Genomic DNA, 19722 nt, shown 5'->3' on the forward strand with positions numbered 1-19722 from the left:
AACCAGTTATTTTTTTATAAACCCACCAAATAGCTTAAGTCTCATTTTAAAATCTGAATTGGTAACATAATGGGAGGTAAATCCCATCTCACTAGACAGCACCTGAATTTTTTTTCCATTTTACATAATGCTTGGGAACATAAAATGACAAGATTAAGATTCTATTGAAACATTATGTAATGAAAAATCTGTATCTGATATTTAAAAGCATAAAAGGAAATAGAAGGAACAAAGTTGATAAGAATAGGTCACACAATAGATGAAAATCTAAAATTAAATATTTAATTAGAACTCTGATTTTGCTTTCAAGGTAGGTGGCATTGCACAGGCTATATTACAGTCTTTTATGTTTGTTTCTTTTTTTTTCCAAAGAGAATACTGTTTATTTTTAACAGGCCACTTTAATATTAATACAAGTGTAATAGGATCAGAACTGAAAATCAGCTAAAGATGGTAAATTTTACATTATTGGGAAAATTACAATTTTTTTTTTATTGTAAAAACATTTATTTTTAACAATTTACCTACATTAATCAAAAAAGTACAGCATATTTAATAATTTTACAAATTCTTCATAAAAAATATATCTCTGTACAAAAAGTTCTTTTGCACCTACTTCATGTCACAGCAGCATGTAGTGAAATGGCAGAATGGAATAGTGGGAATGAAAATTAGATTGACTTGATCATAATGTCGGCGTTCTCCCCAGTTCCCCCGCCCTCACCCTCCCACCTTTTTTTTTTTTTATTTTTTTAATAACGGCTTTTTTTGTTTACAAAATATTTTACACAAGAAAAAAAATTATTGCAGCTAGCCTGGAGAAAGGCAAGATGTGTGAAACAAGCAGCAGTTTTTAACAGCTTTGAAGCACATAACCTGTTTTTTAAAAAAAATATAGAGCATGTATTATTAGCCTGTCATAATGATCTGGTCAACGCTGGGGGAAAAGTCTTCTGCATATAATCTCAAAAAAAAGATTTCCTGGCTGCCATTACCCAGCCACTGCACAACATCTTTAGAGTCTCACTCCGTAGAAGCACCATATATAAGTGCAGGCATACACAGTCCTCTGTATAATAACGTCAGGAGAAGGAGATCCAACCTGAACAGAAGACTCAAACATAGCGGAGAAGGAGAGGAATTTGAAAGGCGTGGACAGAACTGATTAAGCTACAATACTTTTGTTTTACTTGGGTTCCAACATGAAGCTCCTGTTTAATCAACACTAAAAGCAAACTTCTTAGGATAATTTGTCAGTGTGTTCCTTTTGAGTGTCCCTGATCAAAGAACACTCACTCAGGATAAGCAGTCATTACATTACCTCCCAAAACGAACCACTGAATAATGGATTCACGGAATCTGGGCTCTCTAATACAAAAGATCAAATCATTTAACTATTCTCTTTTATCCTCCAACACATTCCTTGGCGGTCATAGTGAGATAGGGCACTGAAAAATACACTGTAACGAGAGGAGTAGAAAACATCAATAATAGCTAGGTATTTTGTTTTCAAAACTCCATTTTTTTTCTGCCATTGCTACTACAGAAGGATTTTTAATACAATAATGTCAATTTTGAACACCTGTCAGAAACTCAATTCAGAAAACAGCTTCCCTCCCTAGCCCCCTCTTCCTACAAAAGCTCTTCATTTGCCAAGCAACTTCCTCTATGTGGGAGAAGATCAAGACAACAACTTTAATCTGATGACTGTTATTTCTCAGGAAACATGAAGGGCTCTGAGATGGGACAGATAAATGAAACTTACTGCACAATAACTTCAGAAACAAACAAAAAAGAAAGCCAAAAACTACTAACAAAATGAACAAGGAACTGACTGGAAAGGATTATTTATTAAATTTTCTTCAGAGTTTCTTGCTCATATGAAGAATGTAACAGCTGGAGGCCCTACAATACTGTATTATATTGCTGGTATTTTTCATCTAACAGATGTAGTTGTTAAGCTGACCATTACCTTCGAAATTTTCATTGTGTTCTGCAACATTAGCTGAAAAACCTGTTACTGGGCTTATTTTACCTTTTTGTTTTGTGTATAACAGCCAGACCTACACACATATGGAGTTCAGAAAAACTTTTCAACAGGCATTGATAGCAACTGGACATTAGCATATTTTGAAATTCAGAAAATTAAAACAAAACAACAGCATCAAAAAAACCAGCCCTAAATTAGAAGAAAAGCAAAACAACTTTCCTGTGTTTTGAACTAAATGTGTATGTCTAAAACCAGATTTTGCTTCATTATTTACTATCATTTCCCAATTTTAAAACTCAATTTCATTAATCTGCCCAATGGCATTTTTGTTTGTTCCCATTCAATAATACCTCTAATTTATGCAAATGTTAATGATTACTCAACCTTTATATGTATAAATGTCTCTGTCAAACTGTGTAAGTACAAAAGCAGTAAGTAGTGTGTTTAAAAAATTTTAAAATAAACAGAAAGCAAAGATAGTTGAATATTTCTCTTTGTTCCAAGTAGAAACTGAATGACAACTTGTTATAAACAAGTTGCACTGGATTTATATATGCTACTGTAATGTGGTTTAGTTCCATGTAACATCAGAAAATGATGTCATATTAAAGGAAAAATGGAAAAAAAATGCAAAAGGGAAGACTGTATTATGAGCACAGGCTCACAGGCTTTATGAGCTATCTAAAATAAATTACTATTCACATTTGTACACGGCAAGCAGCAATAGCTGCTAACCCCCCTGCTGTTAAATAGTATGATACTGACAGTGGTGATTGATGACTGATTTCAAAAGAAAACAATAGTGGCAATGAAAATTTCTTAGAAATGGGCTCTTGTTCTGGTTGAAAGTCTCCAGTGACTTGTAATCATGTTTACAATGAAATTTAGTCAAGAATTGACAGAAGAAACATTATCCTCTGTTGCACGAGATTTTAACCTGTGCTAAGCATGGGGCTCAATTTAATATTCCAAGTAAATTTATTGTGGAATGTTTTGCTTGGCAAAGAGTGAGTTAATGTCTATATACAATGGTCAGTGTATAGAAACCCTGTATATTTTCACCAGTATCTTACTCAGTCAGCCATTACACCCTAGTGCAAAAAAATTGTGCATTAACATTTTGCAATATTCACGGTTGATTGGGGAATTGGCAAAACTGCCCTTTGAATGAAATACACTGTAAGTTTCCCTAATTTTAGCAAGATTTCAATGGTAAAGCATTTGCAGGTGTATGCAACCTCAAGAAAGGCTGTCTACTCCTTCAAGAGAGCTTTATTTCTTCAGAATATTCCCGGGGATAATCTCTGGTGCTATCATTTGTCACAGTACTCAAAGGATTTATCCAAGTGCCCAGAAGAATGCATTGAAAGGCATCCAGCCGCATACAAATATGAAAGTCTGAGGCATTAAATATGACAAATTGGCATGACTTGGCAGTCTTCCTTAAAGTGTGCCTTGATTTGAAGCAGATGCAGCCAGGCATTTTGATCCAGCTTTAAGATGAAAAAATATTCTTTGTCTGATCCCCCGAAGACTGACACGTTTTTACCAGAAAATTTAGCTGCATGTAGGCTGACAGAAGATGTTAAAGATTACAGCAGCAAAGCCAAGAGAAGGGAAACTGGTATATGGCACCAAAGGAATTACTGCTTGTCCATCAGAGGTATGGCTATGAATCAGTCATATTGGGCACTGAAGGCTATACCACTGTACAAACTGTGTTCAGAGTCGTATCAAACCTCACAGCCTTTGCCTCTGTGGGTTTTAAGTTTGTGTCATACATGGGATTTTCAAATGAAGCTTGTCCATTACTGTTTTCGTGTCCAGCATATCCATTGTACTGTACTTTTGGTCTTGTTCTGGGGAAAAAAAAAGATAGGAAATTATCATTAGGAACCCTTAAATAAACATTTGAATGTTTCCCCTCCATCAACATACAACAGCAAGTGTCCAGAATATCTTGCACTGCTAGTGGTAGTAACCTTCGGGTAAGCGTCTGCAAGTCCAGTTATTCCAGATAGATCTCCCACAGCATGTCTGTCTACCTCCATAAATACTGCCAACAATAAACACTACTAAATACCTTGTCCAAACACATTTAATCAGATTGATCAAATCCTGATATTCACATAAATGTTGACAATTCAGCATCAAATGATACTGAAAGTAACCAGTCTTTTATTTTTGATAGTTTTCTCACCATGAAGGAGATATCAAAATTTCAAGAACATATTAAGCCAATAATTAAATGAAAAATAAACCAGAATTGTGCAGATTTTCTGATTTATCCAGTAAAGTGATATCCTATGGAATTATATTTTATATTTTGTAAATACCTTAAATCTCTTAGTATCTAGAAGTATCTAAAGAAATATAATAAGGAGGATCAGTTTATTGTTTTATACATGTAATTGTAATAGGGCAATAAAGGAAATAAAAGAATGCAAAATGTAAGTGCTTGGTGCTTAATAAATGTAAAACAATTTAGAATATCATTATATAACTTCAGAAAAGGGCTCTTGAAAATCAAATTCTTCTTATAAAATTATTCTGTTTTGGATAGCAGACAGGGAAAGCTATCATCGAAAGATATCACTAATGGAAATTGACAATATGCAAATAGTTCTGTTACTCATAAATATGTCTTTTCTGTATATTTTAATTTTATAACTACTAGAGCATTTTAGAAGTTAACTAGGAGCTTTCCTAAGTATAAGTAAGTTAATATATTTTAATTTTGCTCAGAAAGATAGAGATGCAGTCTTCATTCTTAAGTAATCCCTGTCTGCCAGATAAAAGGTACAACTGTGTAAAAGAGATTTAACAACCTTGGTTCTAATTAGATGATTTTAGTCTGAGATACGCACAGCAGAAGCATAAAATTTTATCCTAAGACATTCAAATTCTCTGTTATAGAGAACCTCTAGGGACATAACTATTATTGCGTCATTTTGAAAATTTCATGTTGTTATTCTGATCATTAATGTAATTTCAAGAAAGTCCCTTCAAAACTTAGAGATTCTTTTCTCTTTCTATTGGAACATCCTTTCTTTTGAAAAGAATAAAGTTTGACCTAAAGTTACTTTAAATCACTAGTCCACTTGTTAATTTTTTGATGGTAATATGACACTGATATCCCCTCTAAAAACTGTGGTTTAATGGAAGAAATTCATTGAAAATAGAAGAAAAGGAAGAATATTCTTTGAAATAGTAAGTTATGAGGAACATCTCCTTTTTCAAGTATAATGCATTTAAATTAGGCAGAGCTGCAATGCTGTACCAGAGATACCGATAACAGAGGGATTACAGCTGCTTGTCTAAAGAACGAGTTTTATCTCTCTTAAATAAATACATTATTCCTACTACTCATGAAGGGCATTATAAATTTCATAGCATAAACTACAAAATATACCCCTATGTCACAATATAATTTTTTTAATGAGTTTGCCTCCTCTTTCTAAGCAATATTCCATTTTCATTGCATTTCTTCTTCTGATTGGAATGCCTGAACAGGAACTGCAGAACAGGAGCTGTCTGAAAATGTAGACCTGTAGGCATCAGAAAGGCATCTTACAATGACACGTTTGAAGACACAGTTGACAGCTCTCCCTGAGCAGTTTTTTTCAACAAAAGGCTATACTGCATTTCAGGACATGGATGATTTTAACTGGAGCTCACAGGTTCAAGCCTCATGGCAATTTGCTTTTCCCAAATCATCTAATGCTGAAGTAGGCAGACAGTCTACTGCATTGTAGGGCAGTGGTGGACTTCAGTGTGTATGTGATTTCCTGCAGTCGCAAAATACTCTTGGTATCATGATTATAGAACAAAAGTTTAAAAAGCATGTTCCTGTTAAAAACTATTTTGCAAATAGTTCTCAGAATGAAAACATTTTCAGAAGATACACAGATATCAGGCTTTAAACCAAATTTCAGACAACGTTGTTGGATTTATTCTACTATCTAGTGACATGTAAAAGTTTCATATGACCTAAGTGGTGCCAATTCTAATAGTAACCACTAGCTGACTCAGCACATACTGTAAGTAGTCTCATTATGGGCTGTTCCCTCATGGGATTTATGGATTTTTCAGCTTGTATAATTAATACTGATAAACTTTTTGAAAGAAGTTGCATAAATTCAATTTAATAAAGCAATAAAATGAAAAAATAGAACATGTGACCTCAGATTTCAATCTGATTCAGCCTAACAAACCAAGAAGGTTGATAGGTCTTTGCTCCTTAACAGAGCAACTCATTTTTCAAAATGTACACCATTAAGAACTGCCCTGCACTGAACTCCTTCATGGGAATACCTAGAAATGTTTTTCTTTCTAGAGCAAAGATATTCTTAAAAGCTTTTAGCATTGTGTTCTCTAGCTACCTATCGAAATCAAACCAAAAAGCTTATTAAGTTATTGAATAAATAAAATTTACAATACCTGTGTTTGTAGAGGTAAAATGCAAACCCTGATAATATTAGAGCAAAGAATGGTACCAGGATGGCAGCTGCAACCGAACTGCTGTTTGTACCATAATAGTGATTTGAAAGGTCTGTGTCTGCACTTAAAGGACCTGAAATGAAACAAAAGGGGCAGAAATACAATTTCCACATTATCCATGGGGAGAAATAAAATTCCCATGTTATCTATTTAATGGTGTTCCTTTTATTCAAGAGTTAAAGAAGATGGTGTCTTGATGAAATAACTCTATTTAAAAACTTGAAATAAACAGCATGCAGCATCACAATATAAATATTAATACCACTTCATGATATATCAATAAATATAAAAATGATTTGAAAATACTACTCAGCAAGTAAAATAATTTTGGTCATGAGTCAATTTAAAAAGGTTAAGCCATATAACTTCTGAAAAACAAATGAATCCTGCAAACGTACTGTATTCCAGCAGTCTTAATACTCAGTTTGGAAACAACAAGCAATGCAAGCCCACAATAAACATGAACAAGGAAGGGAAAACTGAGGTGACTGCAATAAAACACAGTGGTCCTGCTCAGCTCAGTAGCCCCCCCAAGTCTGCACCTGTATTCATGTCCCTCTGGCAGCTGTGTTTGCACTAGGGTAGAACTGAGTGCACACAATGCAAACGTGGCGGCCTGTGGCATGGCCTCGCCGGGCTCCTGTTGTGCACAGGCAGATAACCTGGACTGTAAGGCATTTTGCAGAACACATTTTTTCATCAGTATAAAAAGACACATTGCTAAATTGCTTTAATAGTTAACCACCTTGGCAATTCAAATTGTGAAGGATGAAAGACAGTTTTATGATGAAAAATACAGAAAATTTTATAGAAAAACATGGTTTTTGAGACCCAATGCCGTGTTGCTGGTTAGAACTCACAGCTCTTTAGAAAGCAATATAGATCTTATTCAAGGAAGAAAGACTAGGACAGAAGAAATGTACAGAGAGGGTGGGACTTGGACAGATAACTGTGTTTGCTACTCTGGGATATTATTGCTGTTGATAGTGGAGAAGAACAGGAGACACTTCTGTTTGCCTCTAAGAAATGCTCAAAACCACCAGTACAGTGTTGCAAACATCACAACCCCCTCATTGATAGCAACAGCATCGATCAGTCTTTTTAGGACTCTACTGCAAACCAATTATATAGCAGAGACATGGCCACTATGCTAATTTCACCAGTCTACTAAAACATCCAACTATGTTCGAAAACTGAGAAAAGAAAAAAACAGAGAAAAAAGCAACAATTCTCCTCTGATCCCAGGAAATGTTCAAGGCCTGATTGGATGGGGCACTGGCAACCTGATCTAGTGACTAGCATCCCTGCCCATGGCAGGGGGCTTGGAACTAGATGATCTTTAAGGACCCTTCCAACCCAAAACATTCTATGATTGTATGATTTTTGCAGTTTAAGCTCAATGCAAAAGACAAATGAGATAAATTTTTGTCCTGTGAGATATCTTTAAACCTTAGATATTTCAACTGTTAATATTATAACACATTTTGCATTTAACTTTAAAAAATGTATTAAGTTTTAGGAAGTAACTCAGTGGCCTTTAAAATGAAGTCAACCTCCCTAGGAATTTCAGTATTACCACATTTGATTGTTTAAAATATGACAAAATATTGTACTACTATCTTTTTCACTGTCTTAATCTTCTGTCACCTTTTAGACTTCTCTACATATTTCTCTGCAGAACTGATGAAGGAAAACATTTTCAAATTAATAAACATTATTGTGGCAGTTGGGATCACATTATGAGCTTTGTCACACGACTCTGGAATATCTTAACATTGAACTGTTTTAGAATACAACAATTTTATAAAAATCTTTGGGATTTAGTAATCCAGTATTTGTCCCAAAATTCAAACTGTGGAAATAACCTTGGCATAAATTTATGTATTTGTACTGTATTGTACATGTACTGGACATTCTCCAACCTATCTAAATTAAAGACAGACAAACTAAGGTAGCTCCAACTGTTAATAAAAGTTTCAGAAATATTAATTTGAATGTTTTTTATTGGTTAGAAGAAGTGACAGACTTAAAAAAAAAACAAAACAAACACATGCAGTTATCACTTTCTTCATCCTTTACCACCACAATCACATGCTGTTTTTCCAATTATTTGAAGTAATTAATAAAAAATACAGTAATGATCAAATTCATTGAAGTCAACTTACAGCAACAAAAATCTGGAATTATTATTCAAACTCTTATATAAATTTCAAAACAGAAATATATGTGATCAATGAAGTCTTAACTTATATCTCAAAGCTATTATCTCAAAGCTATTATCATGCCACATAGGATAGATACATTTTAATGTACAAGTAGCAGAAAAATTATAAAATTCATAATAAAAAATTCTTGGTCTGAAATTTTTGGTACATTTAGTTAATTTAAAAAAATGTTGTGTAACTCAACATTTAAAAGCAGGCACAAATTTACACTTAAAGAATTTATTTTAAGTTATCTATGTTAGATAACTGATTCACATTTAATACTTTACTCAAAAATCCTAGTGGAAGTAATCATATATTCTGTATCTCTACAGTTTTTGAAGTACCACACTTAAGGTAACAAAACATGACATTTTTGACTGAAGTTTACAACCTTTAACTAGAGAAGTGTTGACCAGCTTCAGACTGTACACTGCATATACTTTTTGTTAGGAAAAGAAACTTCACGGTAGTTTTGCATAACCTGAATTTTAGTCATGTATGAGACTTCAACTTGGTCTGGTCTACTTATAATAATTTTCAGAGCTGTTTGTGATTATCCTGAGGTGAACTTTGTCATTCTTCTGACAGCAATATCATGATAAGAAATGGGAAGGCATATTGTATGGCCCAAATTAAGGTAAACAGAAAAGTGGAAATACCTAAATACACACACACACACACACACACACACAAAAGGTATGCAAAAGATAATTTGGTTTACTTTTCATTAAAACAACCATACTTTGTCACTGGGAAATGTTATTTAATAGAGGGATATTCAGTAAGATTATAAATGGTTTTGGTTTTCTTTTAACATTTCTCATAAAAAAAGGGCTTTAGCCTCCTAAAACAGCAGCAGTCAGGTGAATTCAAATTTTGATAACACTCACAGTGAATTCATTAATGTAAAAGCTGTGTACTTCTATTTTTGAGATGATTGATAAGTACTGCCATTTATACCTAATAGAAAATAATACTTTTTTAAAGAAAATACTGTGAAACCTGATCTCATGGTGGCAACCCTGCCCCTCTGACCCGAGCCATTCCATAATTCTGTGATTAAGAACATTTTCTTATCATTGTTTGGATCTATCATATGCATTTCTCCTTTGACTCCTAGCTCGGGGTTTCAGTTGACTGGCATCAGTACAGCATGACTCAGTTTTACTAAGAGAAATGCTGCTCAAGTCAGAGAAGTGTGACAGCAAAACCCATGCAAGATTAAGAAAAGTAGAATTACACACCCAAGAGTAATTTCTGAGACAAGGATGGTTAGCAGGTCAAGGATTTAAGAGAAAAAAATACCCACACAGAAAGCAAATCAGCAGCTTCCAAGGAACAACATAGGCTGGAACTTCTTCACCTGACTGAACCTGCTGCATAGCAAAGGCTCTTTGGATAGGTGCCTCATTAGGTGTAGACGTGTGTTACCATACAGTTTCACAGCTCATTACTCTAGCTATCTGTTTGTGCTTTAGCTAACACACAATAGCTCTGTACTCTGGAGCTTTCAGTACCCTGTTTAGATGTTGGGTTTCCTCATGAATGATGGAAGTTGTGTGAAACGATCTGGAGAGGATGATTCATAGAGTGAAATTTAAAATTCACGTCTCATGATATTCAACACTTTTAAGAGTTGATTAATTTCAAGTAATGAATGTGTATTCCACAGCCATTGATCTAATATAACACAGATGCAAATTAATTATGCATATTTCGTTTTTTTGTTAATATATGTTATGTCAATCTAGACAAGTCAAAAAAGTACTTTGAGGAAAAAAAAAGGAAAGAGAGTTTAGTAATTGTATTTCTCCAGAGAAAATAAATATGGGAAAATAATAATTTTGTGAAGAAGGTTTCTCTTCTCACAAAGTCACCTTTTCATACAATTTTAAAAGAAGTGTCCAGACTGGGATGAACAAGATTTTAGAATAAACATCTTCTAGAAGTTTAGTGTTGAGGCATAGGCACTCAGCAGTTGCAGAAACTGAACCAAGCCATAGACTTGCAGCCTTAAGAGACCAAGTTGCTATAACCTAACAGACTGAGTGTACTCAGTTTGAGCACAGTTCTAATATTGCAAACATTGTGGGTTTGATCGCCATATGAGTCATTCACTTAAGAGTTATACTTGATTATCCTTGTGGGTCCCTTCCAGCTCAGAATATCCTGTGATACACACTGAGACCAGTCTTTTTCTAGCATTGTGTTACAGAAAATTATTCACCTAATACATTAGTCTTTCCCACTTAACCAAGTAGTCCTCCACAAATGAGGAGGACAAATGCACAAATTGGCAGTTCTTAGGCTGGGGCTCTGAAGAGCTGGGTTTCTGCCACTTGTCACTAAATATGCTTAGCAATTTGAGAGATGGCCAAGATGAGCAAATCCACAGCGTAACTGCTACTACAGTAGTTAATAGAGCAAAGATTTGACAGAACTCTAAAGAGCACTGGTTACAGCACCAGAGAAGCTAATGGAACCAAGGCAATTTATAAAATGTACATACAGTCTGCCATAGAGATAATGGCTAGGCTGTCTCCTCTTCCTAGACCAGTACTTTTATGTATATATATACCATGCTTTGACCACTTTGCAGTAGTTTCAGGATCAGGAAATGCAGGTGCCTACACTTGGTATTCGCCAAAATATGAGTAAATGCTTTGTTAGTTTTTATGATAAAACTATTTTATGAGTAAAATAACTAGTTTTACACCACATGCTAGAGCACTTGAGCCCATAGCTGTAATACATACCTCAGACACTCATTTCATATTTTTGACAGTGAAGTAAAATTCTGTCAAAATACACATATATTCTGAAAACATCCAGCAGCAACAGGCATTCTCCAAATGACACTGTCAAAATTAGGGTTGATTCTGGCCTTTTAATGTCTTATATGACTCTGACCACAATTTATACATTTAAGCAGGAAATGTGTTTGCATTGCATGACATCCCTGGTACTTTCAAAATGAAAAGCAATTGCTTGGAAGGGCATTCTCTTTAAGAGCATCCTGTACTTATTAGGTCGCTATACTAGAAAACGTGATAGTAACATGTTAAGCAGAGTTAAATTAGGATTTGAGCTGTATATTTCAAATAAGCATATTTGGTTATGCTTTGTAATAGGTGTAGTGTGAAATAAACGTGCCTACTTCAGCTAGATAGCTGAGTAATTTGTTGAGTTCATCCTTGCAAGACCCCAAAAGATGATACATATTAAAGATCTATGAAAGCATGTACCTTGTCTTTGGAGCATAAATTTTCCAAAGTCTTTTCCATGTATATCTCCTTGATAGGTAAAAACTCCTCTTTCAAGCCCTGAGGATACCTAGAATATGTTGAAACAGAGAAAAAGATTTCTGAAATGAATAAATAACAGTGTTTAGCAATTTTTTTTTCTGACTTAGAATAGATAATATGGAGCCCAGATTTTCACCTTTAGCCTTTAAAATATTAGTGAATTTTCTATTCTTATCCAACATTTATTATTTTAAATAATTTATTTATTTGCAACAGTATTAAACTGAGTTTCAAAATAACACCCGGAATGATTTTAAAATACCTAATGTATATTGCTGGGTTTTGAAATTCTTGAAATGACGTACTCATAATTGAATGAGTATGCAGATATACAGGCCTGCTGAATTGTCAGATTTAAAATTATTTTCCACAGAAAGTATCATGAGGTAGAAAGAAGAAATCCAAAAAGTAAAACAACACTGTTTTATTTCAAGGTTAGGTGTACTTTTCTTACAGTAAACTGTTTACCAAACCAAAAAGGGACAATATTTCTAAAGGTAAAATTCTCACTCCCACCTAAGGAAGGAAGGCAAAAATATGCTGATTCATTCCCCCTTCTCTTTCATAAACTAAAAATTCTAATCAAAGTACAGCAGATAGAAGTTTGTATACATATTTTTGAAAGAAAAAGGTAATCCAATCTCTACGGTGACATTCAGAGTGCTGGATTACATATTTGTAATACAAAAACATGGACACAGTTACATAGATAATCACAAATTACTTCAGAACTTAATCTCAGCAATCTTTATCCATGGCAACCCGGGTACTTACATAACCATCTAGTGCCCAGTTGTCGTTTTCAAACTTGCTTACAAAAATGTCACTAGGTCCTTTAATTTGAAAAGCTTTCAAGAGCAAATGGGCTTCTTCCTTCTTGTAAACACCTATTAAAATAAAGGAGGCAAGATATGCCTTTTAAACAAATTTTCAACCAGTTTGTTCAAGTATCCCTTCAAATCTAAGTATATTGCTTTAGAACTAAAAGAGTTTGAAGAAAACGTTCTGTAATAACAGAATTTCATAACATGGAAAACCTCAAGATTTAAAGTACTGTAATGGATGTATCTTATTTAACTCATCCTTTGACTCATCCTATTTGATAAGAGCATGCAAAGATAGGTTTGTACTGTTCAATTTTATAAATAACAGGGCATGAGTAGTTATCTCTTCATACAGTATTTCAGTAATTCCGAATACAGATAGAAGTCCTTACCTGGAATTTCCTTGACTTGGAAAAAAATGGATTTTACTGACATCACAACAGTATATTGCTACAGTAGATATCAGTAGTGCAGTGAAAGAAAATTCCTGTTTGGCAACCAACTACTGCAATTCTCTCTAAACTCTTGACCTTAAAAGATAGTGATAGCTGATAATGTTCTTTTCAATATAACTGTGATGAGAGGCTAAATCGGAACTTCACAGTTAGATTTGCAGAAAGGAATGCATGATGTTGCTTGTAAGGTATGCATAATTTACAAAGTTATTTAATTATCTGTGCCTATTTTATGCTACGCCATTATTAATACCACATTGTTTAAAGGTAGATATTAATCACTATTGATTAATTCAATGATACAATTCTTAATATGCCTATATAGACTTTGTCTGCTGCTTCAGTATTTCCTGTGAGTTCAAAACACCAATGCTATCCAACAGCCTGAGATGAATAAACCCTTCCTCAATATCTATTTGAAATATAATAGCTTAAATAGATGGGTGACTGCATATGAAGTGAGACAAGCCTGTGCAGACCATTATGTAAAAACTTTTCCTTTTGCAAAATAAAATTATTTTTAGTGAAAATATAAAGTTTTTGTTTCATTTTCCATTTGGATGAAAATGCATCAAAACTGAACAGATTAAAAAAAAAAAATTATAAGAACGGCTTCTTTAACACCAAATTCTGAACCTACCTGATAGTTTGAGTTGTATGTTGGATGTCTCGATGAATGTGGCATTCACTTTGCTGCTTGTAGTATTGAACCAATCAACAGTAAGAGTAGCAGGCTGTCTTTTTCCTAAATATTCATAAAACCCTTTCCACAGTGAATTTATAAAAAATACATCTGAAGGAACTAAATAAAGTGGGGGAAAGAAAGAAACAGAGGAAGAAGTAAACTACAATGAAGTAACAATCTTTCTAGCCATACTTATGGTCTTAATTTCTTTTTAGACAATCAATCCATGGTTCTAAGGAGGTATTATAATAAAAATTTTAACAACAATAAAGACAACATATCTAATGGCCTTTCCACACAATTGCCTATAATATACTACACCTGTCCATCGCAGAATATGTTCTCAAATAACCTCATACTTTATAGCTTTTGTGATTCAGTGAATGTCCTCAAGACTATGAAAAATAATAGACTCTTCCCCTAAACCCTGTACCTTTAAGGTATGAGGAAAAGAAAGGACAATAATATTCTGAAACCAAAGATTAATGGAAGATAACACTGTCTTAGGCAATCCCTTTTTTTTTTTTTTTTTGTTTCATGAATTTCATGAAGCAGCACTGTGTGTGATTTTCAATTGAGTATCAACTGAATATGCAACTGAATTGATTGAATTTCTGGTACAGTAATATCAGTAATTTTTTAGACTTCAAAGCTGTTTTCCATACAATATTATTGCACTATGAACAGTGAAGTTGTCAAAGAATGAAGCTTTTTTAAAATTTAAAATAAAGGTCCATTTCTCAGTGACTGCAGTTTGAAGTATCTGAAGTATAAATCCTACAAAATGAAGCATGAATTATTGGAAGTACATGTATTTGGATTATTTATTTGACGTTATTGGTATCTTTCCTCTACACAGAAAAAATAAATTATGTAGCTGTTGAATGCTGTATTTTAAATTGTTTAACCAATCACTTCATGCCTTAACAAAATGAAAGGCCTAGCAAGTATTAAAATTCACCCTTACTATCCATGACCACTACAAATGATACTTTTTCAATAGCTAAAGATTGACATTAGAAGTTTCACATTCTTCTAATTAAGACCTTAAATTAAATAATTGGATTTTTTTGCATTTTGTCAAACTGAGCACATATAAAGGCAGCCATCTTTACTGAAGAAAACTTATCAGCGCAGGTATTCTCTGTATCCATTTTAAATAAATTCCGTGGATACTTCCCCCTCTACCTAATCACTTATTGCAAAAATGAATCAAAAAGAAACACAGGGAAATAATACCTGACATGCAATACCTCTGAAAATCAGAGGGCTGATTAGCTGTTGACTAAAAGATAAATAGCTTCTTCCATGTCTTTTGCCTTCAAGTTGTGCAGAATTCACAAGCAAATGTTCAAGCTCAGTGTAGAATGATTTGAAAACATCATTAGTATGTTATTGGTTCTATCACTGGATTCCAAATGAGCAGAGACCTATTAAATGGCTTTGAGTGTAACACCTTTGAATAGCCTGAAGTGTTCCATTTCCAAAGTAAAAGTCAGTGGGGCTTTACACAAGGTTACCTCAACTTACTACCAAAAATCTGAAGCATTACATTTCAGTTGGTATGTCACAGTCCTTAGAATTTTTATAATTTATGCAAATACATGGATTCTGCAAAGGGTTTTTCAGACTCTTTTTCCTATGCATTTCTCATTTCTTGCTACAATAGTGGCATAGCTAAATTTGAAACTTGGTATTTAGGAAAATAAATATTACAATTATTTTTATTTGTCTATGTTTTTAATCAAAATTGTGTGTCTGAAATGTTCTCATGAAGGTGAACATCTAGTATTAGTGGTATGAACCAGAGAGGTACTATGCAAGACTTTTGTAAAGGACTCCACACTTTCACCACATTCAGCATCTTCAGTACTTAGTTTGTCTAACCACTCTATCAATAAGAGCTGTTAAGCTTTGCAAAATAGTACCACTGACTCAGTATTTACAGAATTTGCACTTGCTGCAGATGAACAGAATCAGTAGGGGAAAAAACTGTATTACTGCTTCCCCAGTCATGGGTTTTTTTAAATGTTAAAACACAAGTGCTGCAGTCCCCAGGGAGGCTGCTTTGGAGAGGTTCTGAGACAATTGTGCTGAACACTTACAAGGTCTCTGCCTTTTCCACCCACTGTGGGCAAAGGCAAAATGAGAAAAATGAACTGGCTATTAGTATTCCAATACTGCACTGATTGCTCTCAGAACATGAAGATCGGGAAAATACTAAAAAAAAAAAATTGCCCTAAGGTATATTACCGTGTCCTGCAGCTGTAGGGAGGAGGAGAGAAGATCCAGCAGGCAGGAATTGTGCAGCAAGATTGATTTATTTAATTGTTTTACAAACTCTTTTATCGACTTTTTTCTTCATAGTCTAATTGGACAAAGGATCAGCCACCCCTTGGGGTGATTGACTAAAATCCTAAAACATCCATTGTCAAAATATTTTTCTACTGTACTATAAACAAGACTTTTTAAGGCTGCAGGTATTTCATTGTTTACATAACTCTGCTACCTCTTCTGTGAGAGAGAAAAAGTCTCTCACGGACTTAGAAAATAGCAAGAAAATCCTTGCTAGCAGCATTTTTGTATCTACAGGAAAATCCATGGCTACTCATTAAAACAGCTTCCTAACTATTTTTGTGAAGACTATGCAAAGCAGTGAGAACCATGGAAACCAAATATAGTAATATAGTTCTTAATTCTCACATGGATATTTTAAGAAGGATTTAGTTGCAACTTATACTCAATCATGTAAAAATGTTTACTATTGCTTATGAAGACATTAACTCTGGCAAAAAAAAAAAACAATAAATATAACTTGCATTCAGTTGTCTAAAGGCGAAAAATCAGAACATTAATCTATTCTGTTACAGAAACTGTAGTTTACCAATATTAGCTTAATTAATAAAATACAGATAGCGGCATATCAAATTGTATCAAAATTCAAGTTAACAATATAAAGAAAGTATTTCAAAAATATATAATCTTCTATACTGAAGAGAATTAACAATTTTAAAACACGTAATAATAGTGCAGAGTTGTTTTTTGAAAACCACTTAAAACTTTTTCTCCCTAATTACTGTCAGTTGTTACAGTTTCACTTTTCTGTTTACTATTATTGGCACTTTCAATCACAGCATTTAATATTTTTTAATAGCTTTTAGGTAGTATTTATCTAAACTAGTTATAAGGGACATGATATTGTGTGAATTGATACTGACACTGCATAGTGAATATATTTGGAGCCTAGATCTACAATATAATTTGGCATTGAAACTTCAAAACCTGTGTGGTAGCAGATTAATGCATACCTTAGGTATTTGGTGAGGTGAAGCCTCCAATAAATGAAGACTGTATATTCATTATAATGAATGAACACTATATCCTGCTTTATTGTGGGTCTGTTGAAGTAATGTACTTCAGAAGAACTCATTTATGGATTCACCTGACACTCTCACTAATAAACTCTCCAGGAAGGTTAATTATTAGCAGAAATACCTTTTTATCCCATCTAATCTACAGAGTCCTTCTGTGAATTGCCATGAGTGTGAACCATTAATCTTATTTTCCCTGCAGCATTACTAAAAATCAAAATACAGAATTGCAAGCTCATTTATTTGGTGACAACTCTTCTCATTGTTAAATAAATCAATAAAAAAGAATTAGGACTTTCATTTTCTGAATAAGGATTTCTTAGATGCATTTGTCTATTTTGCCACTGGCAGGAGGAATAGGCTAACTGCATACATGTTCATGAGGTGGCATAGAAAAGTAGCAGTAATATTTGCCTGCCTTGCTACCTGCAGGCAGTCCACGCTGTACTGGAAACCCTATCTTAGAGTACATGGAGAGTTTCGGTGAAATGATGGCCAAGAATATTTCCAAAACTGTTTTTGGGGTGGGTTTTTTATACTTCTTACAACATTTGCAATGCTAAGGGCAGAACTTTGACTGAACCTAATCCCGGCAATTATAGTATACACTCATTATAAGGCTCTCCATTATAGCAATCTCTCTGATATAAAACTACATCAAATCTGAGGCTTCTGTATGTACGCTTCTTTTGTTTGTTTGAGAAGGGATTTTGTGCAATTCAAAAAATTGGCACTACAGATTTTTTTTAAAAGTTGTTTGTGAAAGAAATGCATAGAATAGGATTCACACATCACTTGTTATTATGAAAGACCTCAACGTTTATATTCCTTGGAAATTAGTAACAAATACTTCACTAAGATATTGGAAATAGTTTTATTATCCATAACAACCTTGGGTGTAAATCAATTTAATTTATTTAGATCTAAAGCTCTTCTTGTATACAAACCTGGAGTTTTAGTTATTGTTTCATTAACTTCTCTCACTCCTTTACCTACAAGTAAAAAGACAAATTATCATTTTCATGAACATATTTGTGTAGTTTTTGTATGTTTTTTTTTTTTTAATAGAATGTTAAAACAATACCTGCTGGATGGAATAATCTCTTATCCAATAGAGCCATTTTTAAAACATAAATAACTTGTCTTGAGTACATGTTTAAACTTGCACAAAAATATCAGAAAATAATTTAGGTAAACAACATATTTACTGTGGAAAGTTGTCGGGCTAGCTAAGTATCTCATACATTTAGGGCTAAAATTTTTATATCAGTCCCAGTGCTATAAAAGAGAGCCTTATAGAGGGGACAAATATTATATCTAATTATGAATAATAGTATATTAAATATAGTAAAAATTGTGTTAAGAAAGACTGATGCATTTATGACACAAATCAGCAAGAGCCAGATAGCTTGATTCATATAACAGGATCAGATATCATGGGAAAAGATCACAATTTGTGAATTACAAGGGTGTAGTTTGCTATATTTCTGGTACATTCAGCAAAGCTATGTCCATTGATCCAGATCAAGTTCTGGACTCATAATTTGGCACTTTAGAAAGGATAGTGTCCCATTGGAAGATTTGGTCTTTAGGAGCAGAAATTCATAAATTAGACTGATCAAGAAAGTACAAAAAATGTAGGACACTCAATGAGAATTACATCTAAAGACTGTAATACAATTTCAAAAATTCTTTTCTTATAGAACTCTGTACTGTATTTTATCTTCAATAAATAAAACAAAAAACCCCCCCAAAAATAATTAATTATACAGTATCTATGAAAAATCATCCTTTAGGGACACGAATAAAGATAAATTCTGATATGTAGCTCATATGACAGTGTTGAATCAAAGAAGTCTGCCCTTACATTAAAGAAAAATAAATATTTCTCAAACATCAAAACTATTCAGCATACTTTGATATATTAGAATTAAAAATCATACTGCAAACAGCTTTCCCATGGCATCTGACTATTTTCCTTCTATTCATATTCTAAATATAATTTTATTTTTCTGAGTTGAGAACTAATAGCCTTGTTTACTCGCATGTGAAATGCAAATTCAGACCTCATATCTATATAATTAGATCTACCCTAGAAAATTATATGTAAGTTACATTGATATAAAGGTGGAATCTAGTGCAAAGATTTTTTTTCTTACTTTATTGTTCGTTTTTATTTTATAAGATTTCCTTAGACTAAAAGCATACCTGCATGAATCTAAAAGCTAAGATATTAAATAACTCTTTTTGTTCTTATAGAAAATCATACATTAAGCACTGAATGCATTGAAATACTATTTAAAATTGTGACATAAAGATAAATGTAGTACTTTATATTGTTTAGGCTTTTTTGGCTGTTGTTAGGAGTAAACATATGTATGTGTG

At 33.4% G+C, this 19722-nt stretch overlaps 1 protein-coding gene across 2 annotated transcripts in view; it reads right to left on the reverse strand.

Annotated features, from left to right (window-relative positions):
• Nucleotides 1–260: 260 nt before the first annotated feature.
• The window catches only part of CSMD1 (CUB and Sushi multiple domains 1), a 1103023-nt gene continuing 1083561 nt past the window's right edge, over nt 261–19722 (reverse strand). Inside the window, exons 65-70 of one of the 2 annotated variants that reach the window (XM_042017325.1) lie at nt 18285–18329; nt 13922–14083; nt 12777–12889; nt 11943–12030; nt 6431–6563; nt 261–3849 (exon numbers count right to left, since the gene is read on the reverse strand). In XM_042017325.1, the coding sequence (XP_041873259.1) occupies nt 3690–3849; nt 6431–6563; nt 11943–12030; nt 12777–12889; nt 13922–14083; nt 18285–18329 (701 nt within the window). In that variant the 3' untranslated portion in view covers nt 261–3689. The remainder of the gene's footprint in view (nt 3850–6430; nt 6564–11942; nt 12031–12776; nt 12890–13921; nt 14084–18284; nt 18330–19722) is intronic. The other variant, XM_042017326.1, reaches the window with a different exon arrangement.

This window comes from Corvus kubaryi, unplaced genomic scaffold (assembly GCF_017639235.1).
Source record: "Corvus kubaryi isolate FWS band 111438036 unplaced genomic scaffold, C.kubaryi_AGA036_p1.0 split3-73, whole genome shotgun sequence".
NCBI classification, from domain to species: domain Eukaryota; kingdom Metazoa; phylum Chordata; class Aves; order Passeriformes; family Corvidae; genus Corvus; species Corvus kubaryi.